This window comes from Solanum lycopersicum, chromosome 12 (assembly GCF_036512215.1).
Source record: "Solanum lycopersicum chromosome 12, SLM_r2.1".
Lineage (NCBI taxonomy): Eukaryota > Viridiplantae > Streptophyta > Magnoliopsida > Solanales > Solanaceae > Solanum > Solanum lycopersicum.
This window is the reverse complement of record NC_090811.1, coordinates 63,552,153-63,560,676: the sequence shown is the minus strand read 5'-3', so window position 1 is coordinate 63,560,676 and position 8,524 is coordinate 63,552,153. Positions and strand designations below refer to the sequence as shown.

General features: G+C 32.2%; 2 protein-coding genes across 2 annotated transcripts; one reads left to right on the top strand and one right to left on the bottom strand.

Moving 5' to 3' along the window:
- Positions 1 to 1,704: 1,704 nt before the first annotated feature.
- LOC138340506 (uncharacterized mitochondrial protein AtMg00820-like) lies at positions 1,705 to 3,196 on the bottom strand. Its single transcript, XM_069292234.1, has 2 exons — positions 3,050 to 3,196; positions 1,705 to 1,971 (listed from the first exon to the last, which is right to left on the bottom strand). Exons 1-2 carry the CDS (start codon positions 3,194 to 3,196, stop codon positions 1,705 to 1,707), a joined length of 414 nt encoding a protein of 137 aa, XP_069148335.1.
- A 541-nt stretch (positions 3,197 to 3,737) lies between these two features.
- Positions 3,738 to 6,202, top strand: LOC138340505 (uncharacterized). The gene is made up of 3 exons (XM_069292233.1): positions 3,738 to 4,075; positions 4,193 to 4,666; positions 5,692 to 6,202. Exons 1-3 carry the CDS (start codon positions 3,738 to 3,740, stop codon positions 6,200 to 6,202), a joined length of 1,323 nt encoding a protein of 440 aa, XP_069148334.1.
- The last annotated feature ends 2,322 nt before the right edge of the window (positions 6,203 to 8,524 follow it).

The following is an 8,524-nucleotide window of genomic DNA, read 5'->3' as shown; positions in this document are numbered from 1 at the left end:
CATTGTTGCTATTGTTTTTGTTCAAATGTTAAGGCATTTCACATAAGTTTGTTTTAACTTAGTTTATTGTAATTGCGAATAATTGTATTCCGATATTTATTAATATAATTTTGTTAAAATATCAATATAATTGAACAATTCAGTTAAAAAACAAATGATAATGAATTGATTGCAATATAATTATCCAGATGTATATGTATTCCACTGTACAAAAAATGGATGAACTCTTATATTCAAATGCATTTGTATTTCTAATTGGACAGTCCATAAAAAATGACAAATATCCAAATGTATATGTATTCTATTGTATTCAATATTCAAAATAGAGACATGAGTCAAATAACTATTTCTGAAGCACCTGTTCATGATGAAGCTTGTGTGAGCCTTAAAGAATTTTTTCTTAAATTCATTTAAAATTATTTGAAATTTACAATTTAAATAATATATTAAAATAGAACCAAGCAGAAAGATCAACATTAATATGCATATTATTTCGATCGAATAAATTTGAGTCAAATAATAATTCTCTCAAAATAATTGATCAAGATGAACTTGAGTGAAACTTAATCCTTAGTGTAATTTTATACTTCTACTTTGATGTAAATTTTCTTAATTTAAAGCAATTAACGGTAATCACTATTTATTCAATTATGTTTAAAGCTTAACAATATGTATATAAAATTGAATTAAATCCAACGATGAACACCTTAAATTAATTGCATTAAAATGTATATGTATTGTTTTAATAGAATAGGTTTGAGCCAAACAAAAAATAATCTGAAATTAGACTTTTTGAAGGCAAAAGTAGAAATCTTGAACACATCCCTTATATCTCCTCTGAGTTTTGTTTTTTCTAGTTAACAAACTGTGATGCAATTTGTCATAATCTGTCAATACCATTTGTTGATTAATGAATATACAGTTAATTACCAAAAAAATAATAATCTCAAAGTAGGATCAAGATAAAATTTAAGTAATTCTGAAGTTGATTTTTATTTAAATTTGATATAATTATTAGTCATAGATAGCTATATCTAACCTGTAATATATTTAATAAAATTTACAATTAAAACCTTAAAAAGTAATTAATCGAATATAAAGATGAACACACCTTTAATATACTATTTTAATAAATATATTGTTCGATAGAAGAAATCTAGGGCATAAAACATATAATAGTTACATAATCTCATAATTTTATTATAAAGATTGTCTTATTAATTTACTTTTAACATGTCTTTGATGAATTTGTCTTCAATTTAATACTATTTTGATGAGTATATGATTCATGCGTAAAAAATAATAATATGCTAGTACTATATTTATCAAGTGTAGAAATCACTCAGATAACACATATACATACATAATTTTATAAATATTTATCTTACTATAGAAATATGTTTACAACTAATTTACCGTAATTATATTAATACTATTATGATAATTGTAGACAACTATTTTCTATAACAAATTATTATGTGCATAAGTGATACCTTTATGAAATTAAGGCATGTCTAATCCTACATTATCTCAACCACTAAGCCATAAAAGAAATTAAATTGACCCATTAAGTCACACGTTTCCAGTAATTTGGGAATAACAACCATATACCCTGAAATCTAGGAATGAAGAAACTTAATTTATTAAAATATCTAATAAACCCTCCCTTAAAATGATAAGTCTTACGACTTCAGCTTAATAACATTATTCATCGTTGCTTTCCTTTAAAGTGCAAACTCCAAGTAGCTTCCTTAACTTTCTGAATGTTGCCAACTTGAGGGACTTTGTGAAGATATCAGCAGCTTGGTCTTCACTTCTACAGTAGACAATATCAATAACTTTCTCCTTCGTGAGAGATCTCAAGAAGTGAAATTTAACATCTATGTGTTTGCTCCATCCATGCAATACTGAATTCGTTGAAAGCTTAATCGCCGAGACATTATCGCAGTAAATAAGATTGGTTCTTGCTGTCTAACATGAAGCTCAACCAATATCTTCTTCAACCAAATTGCTTGGGTAGCGCACACAGTTGCAACTACAAATTTTGCTTCTATAGTGGATAATGTAACAATTGGTTTCTTCTAGGAGCACCAAGAAACAACTTCAAATCCAAGCATAAACATATAAACAAAAGTGCTTTTCCTGTCTTCTTTATCTCCAGCAAAATCACTATCTGTAAAGCCAATTAACTCTGACTTGCCTTCTTTCTTGTATTCAAGTAGTCAATGGTACCTTGAAAATACCTTAGAATTCTTGTAGCAACAAACAAAAGAATCTCTTTTCGATGCTTTATTTACCTGCCAACAAGACTAACAAAATACATTATGTTAGGCCTGGTGACTGTCAGATACATCAGACATCCCACGAGTTGTTTGAAAAAAGTGTTGTCAATCTTCTTTCCTATAAGATTCTTTTCCAATTTCAGTTCCAACTCTGTTGGTGTTGTGACAGAATTGCAACTCTGCATTCCAAAACTCTGTAATGTTTCCTGGATATATTTCTTCTACGAAGTAAAAATTTCAATACTTGATTGCTTTACTTCAATGCCCAAAAAGTAATGCATCAAGCCAAGATCAGACATATCAAACTCAGTCGTCATGGTTAACTTAAATTTTTCAAAATATATAGGATTACTCCCAGTTTAAATCAAATAGTTTACGTACAAGCATAAAATCACAAGTTTCCCATTCGCAAGTTTTGTATATAAAGTGTATGCTCGTATGGACATTTTCTAAAATTTGCTAGATTAAAATATGCATCAATGTGACTTTACCAAGCTCGAGGAGCTTTTTTTAGCACATATAAAGCCTTTTTTCAATCCATAAACTTTATGATCACTTTCATGCATCACATAATCAGGAGGTTAATCAACATATATGTGCTCTTGCAACTCTCCGTGCCAAAAGGCTGATTTTACGTCAAGTTGATAAATCGGCCAATTGTTTTGAGCTGCCAATGCCAACATCAATCCGATGGTATCAAGTCTAATTACCGGGGTAAAGACCTCTTTGTGATCCACACCATACTCTTGATTGTATCATTTCACAACCAAGAGCGCCTTGGACTTATCAACTTCACCAGACTCATTGAGTTTGGTTTTATAAATCCATTTAACTCCAATAGATCTTTGGACTTTTGGAAGATCCATAAGCTCCCATGTATTGTTTTTTCCAATAGCGGCAATCTCAACATCCATTGCTTTTTGCCACTTTACATCTTTATAGGCATCCTCAAATTTTATGGGATCACAACCAGAAAATAAAGCTAAATATGTAGATGAATTTATTTCCAGATTGAACATTTCCACTCACCCATATGCCATCCATGTTTGCCTTGTTCGATTTTGTTGAGGTCGAAGTTGGTTCCTTCTTGATGTACCAAGGTAGAATCACCTTCATCGGCTACTAGTTGCTCTTGTTGGAATTAATGCATCAATGTTTAGTCTTCCAAAATTGAATCTTAGTTTTTCAAGAAGTCTTTTTAGAATTTCGTAGTACATGTATCTAGTAAATTGTGATACATGTATTTAGTTATTTGTGCAAGACTTTTTGTTTTCTATTTTGAGTAGTATATATAGTGATGTAGTTGATGATTGTAATCATATCAAATGGCCTTAAGTAGCCTATAATAAACTTGAACATTTTGTAAATATATTATTTTTCCTTTCATATTTCCTACAAATTGATATCAAGTGCAGGTTTTCGTTCTTAATCTGAGGTTAGGTGAAGAAAAAGAATATGACATCCAAAACAAATGAAGGTGCTGATTCTTCAGTTGTTCTTACTCCATTTTTTTATGGAACTGATTTTGAATACTGGAAGATAAGAATGAGAACACATTTGAAAGCTGAAGGTTTGTGGACTATTATTGCAAATGGCTTTGAAGAGCAAGAAAATGATGGTGATCTTACAACAGCAGAGATGAAAAATCTTGAGGCTAAGTATCGTCAAGATGCAAAATCCTTGAGAAAAATCCAAATGGGAGTCTCAAGAGCATATTTTGCAAAAATTGCTACTTGTGAGACTGCAAAGAAGCTTGGAATTTTATTGAAACTGAGGCGTATGGTGACGAAAAGGTACGCACTATGAATCTTTAAACTCTTAGAAGAGAGTTTCAAAATTTAAAGATGATAGAATCTGAAAAAAATTGATGAATATTGCACAAGAGTCATGAATATTGTTAATGAAATAAGAAATCACAGTGATACAATTTTTGAACAACAAGTTGTGGAAAGTATTCTAATTAGTGTCACAGAAAATTATGAGTACATCGTTGCTATCACTGAGGAGACGAAAGATCTTTCTAAGCTTTCCATCAAAGAGCTAGTTGGATCATTTCGTGCACACGAGAAGCGAAGTTTTTTTCGTAAAGATCGACCCAAAGAGACGGAGGATCATGACGGTTCTTCCAAGAAGGTTGAAGAACAAGGTGAGAAAAACTCTAGTCTTTTTTGTAAAGTTTGCAAAAAGACTAATCACAATGCAGAAAAATGTTGGCACAAAGGCAAGCCCCAATGTAACTTTTGTAAAATGTTTGGACACGTTGAAAAGGATTGTTGGCACAAGAAACGGGAGCAAGCAAATTTTTGTGAAAAACATGAGGAAGAAAGGGAAGAAAATCTTTTCTTTGCTTCTAAATCTGATGATTCAACAAAAAGCAATGAATGGTATGTTGATGGTGGTTGTAATAATCACATGACTTGAGATGAAAGGCTTTTCTGTCAATTAATAATAACTATTCTAGAAGTTCTAATCGCCTCTAAGTCCAATAGCGCATCACTACTAAAGTGAAGATGGGGAATGGAGCATTAGTTGATGCGAAAGGTAAAAGTACTATTTCGATCAACATGAAAGGATGCGGTAAGCAAATTCATGATGTTCTTTATGTTCCTGACTTGGAAGAAAATTTGTTTAGTGTTGGTCAACTCATGGAAAATGGTTATTCTCTTGTGTTTAGAGATAATTATTGCAAGATTTATGATAAAATTGAGCCAAATCAAGTCATTGTTGAAGTAAAGATGATAAAAAGAAACTTCCCTTTGTAATTTCATTACAATGCATTAAAAATGAAATTGTAGATGATTCATGGCTTTGGCACAAAAGATATTGTCACTTGAATTTTCATGGTTTAAAGCTTCTTAAGCAAAAGGACATGGTGCAAGGCCTTCCTGAGATACATACTGAGGTGGATACATGTCAAAGTTGTATCATGGGAAAGCAACACATGAAGTCTTTTCCAAAAGGGGTGTCTTAGAGAGCAAGTGTATTTTTGGAACTAATTCATACCGACATTTGTGGACCAATGAAGACTCCATCTCTTGGAAGTCAAAGGTATTTTATAATCTTTATTGATGATTTCTCAAGAATGACTAGTGTTTAATTTTTTAAAGAAAAGTCAGAAGCATTTGCTACATTCAAGAAATTTAAAGCCCTTGTTGAGAAGCAAAAAGGTTGCAACATCAAAACCATTCGCAGTGATTGAGGAGGTGAATACACAAGTCGAGAATTTAAAGAATATTACAAAAATGAAGGCATTCAGAGGCAACTTATAGCAGGGTATACTCCTCAACAAAATGGTGTATCTGAAAGAAGAAATAGAACAATTGTTGAAATGGCCAGAACTATGATGAATGAGAAAGGGCTACCAAAATATTTTTGGGCAAGTGCATACAACACTGCACATCCTTAACAGGTGTCCAACAAAGGCACTAAAGGACAAGACACCAGTTGAAGCTTGGAGTGGAATTAAACCTTCTGTAAGTTATTTTAAAAAATTTGGGTGTATTTGTTATGCTCATGTACCTGCTGAGAAAATAACAAAATTGGATGAAAAAAGTCAAAAATGTGTCTTTCTTGGTTATAGTGATGTGACAAAAGGATATAGGCTTCTCGATGACAAAACTAACAAACTTGTTGTTAGTAGAGATGTCATTTTTGATGAAAAAACAACATGGAATTGGGAGGATAAAAAGATAGAGAATACTACTGTCATATCTTTAAATCAAGAAGAGGATGAGAAAGATGAAGATGTCTCTCAAGGGAGAGAAATCCCAGATTCAGATAATGAAGAACCGCCTCCAAGAGGAACAAAAATATTGAGTGACATTTATCAAAGATGTAATTTTTCTGGTGTTGAGCCAAAAAATTATGAAGAAGCAATAAAGCATGATGTTTGGCAGAAAACCATGGAAAAAGAAATTTGAATGATCGAAAAAAAAATACTTGGGAGCTTGTGGATATTCCTAGAGAAAAAGAAGTCGTAAGTCTAAAATGGACAAAATCAAACTCAATCAGGAAGGAGATATTCAAAAGCACAAAACAAGTTTGGTTGCTAGAGGCTTCACGCAGAAACCAGGTATTGATTTTTATGAAACTTTCTCTCCAGTTGCTCGTCTTGAGACAATTAGAACTGTAATTGTTGTTGCTGCACAAAAGAAATGGAAGATATTTCAACTTGATGTTAAATCAACATTTATGAATTGAAAACTTGATGAAGATATTTATAGCAACCTCATGGATTTTTTGTTTAATGGGGAGAAGAAAAGGTGTATAGACTAAAAAAAGATCTTTACGGGCTGAAGCAAGCTCCAAGAGCCCGGTACAATGAAATTGATACATACTTTCTGAAAAATAATTTTCAGAGAAGTAAAAGTGAAGCCACTTTGTATGTGAAGAAAGAACATGACATCATTATCATTGCTTGTCTCTATGTGGATGATTTGCTCTTTACAAGAAGTGATGTAAAGATGATGCAAAATTTCAAACAATATATGATGCAAGCTTATGAAATGAGTGATCTTGGATTACTAAATTATTTCTTGGGAATCGAAGTTTCTCAAGTGAAAGAAGGAATTTTCATTTCTCAAAAGAACTATACTAAAAGTATTCTTCAAAAATTCAAAATGATGGATTGCAGGTCTGTGGCCATACCATTTGCAGCAAATGAGAATTCTAGAAAAGATGACGGAGAAAAGAAAGTTAATAGCTAACATTTTAGGAGTTTGATTGGAAGTTTGCTATATCTTACTTCAACAAGGCCAGATATTATGTTTGCTGCTAGTTTATTATCAAGATTCATGCAAGAACCAAGCCAAGTGCATTTTGGAGCTGCAAAGCGTGTTCTACGCTACTTGCAAGGAACAATGGATTATGGGATAATGTACAAATTTGATGAAAATTTGAACTTAATTGGTTATTCTGATAGTGATTGGGCTGGAAGTATAGATGACATGAAGAGTACCTCTGGTTATGCTTTCTTATTTAGATCAAGCATTTGTTCTTAGTAATCAAAAAAACAAAGTGTTGTTGCTCAATCCACTGCCGAAGCAAAATATGTTTCAGCATCCAAGACTACTTCTCAAGCTATTTGGCTTAGGAGAATATTTGAAGAAATTGGTGAAAAACAAAACAAAAAAGGACTGTTCTATATTATGATAAAAAAATCAGCAATTGCAATTGCCAAGAATCCAGTCAGCCATGAAAGATCAAAGCATATTTCCATAAAGTGTCATTTTATCCGAGAAGCACAAAAGAAAGGCGAAATTCAGTTGCATTATTGTCAGACAGGAGAACAACTTGCTGACATTTTCACCAAAGAACTTCATAGAGAAAAATTTTGCTATCTTCGAGAACGCATTGGAGTTATCAAGCAAATGCATTAAGGGGGAGTGTTGGAATTAATGCATCAATGTTTAGTCTTCCAAAATTGTCTCATAGTTTTTGAAGAAGTCTTTTAAAATTCCGTAGTACATGTATCTAGTAAATTGTGATACATGTATTTAGTTATTTGTCCAAGACTTTTTGTTTTCTATTTTGAGTAGTATAAATTGTGATGTAGTTGATGATTGTAATCATCTCAAGTGGACTTAAGTAGCCTATAATAAAATTGAGCATTTTCTAATGATATTATTTTTCCTTTCATATTTTCTACAGCTCTTGCTCTTTATCTCCATCGTCAAGATCCAAAGGAGCTATTGGTTATTTGGCTTTTCTTCACACGACCAATAAATTATCTACATCAAATACTACACCACAATTGATAATCACTATTGTACAACTTTTAAGATTTCGACTCCCTGCTAACACCTATGAAAAACTCACTTATTGACTTTGTCATCAAGCTTTGTCCTTTTCTGATCTGGAACATGAGAATATGCAATGCACCCAAACACTCATTAATGTTGAAAATCTGGTTGTTGTCCACTCTAAGCTTCATCTGGTGTCAAAGCTGAATAGAACGAGACGGACTTTGATTAAGCACATAAGCGCTCCAACAAACTGCTTCAGGCCAAAAAACTTTTGGAGCATGGCTCTTTTGTAAAAGGCTTCATACAACGTTCATGATTGTTCCATTCTTCCTCTCACATACTCCATTTCGTTGAGGAGTATAAGCTGTAGTAAGTTGTTGTTTTATCCCATGAAACTCACAAAAAAACTTAATTGAACATGAACTTGAAACCTTTTTGCACCTATCTATTGCTTCTATTCAGTACTAAGCTTCACGAGAATAGACAAATGCGAGTTAG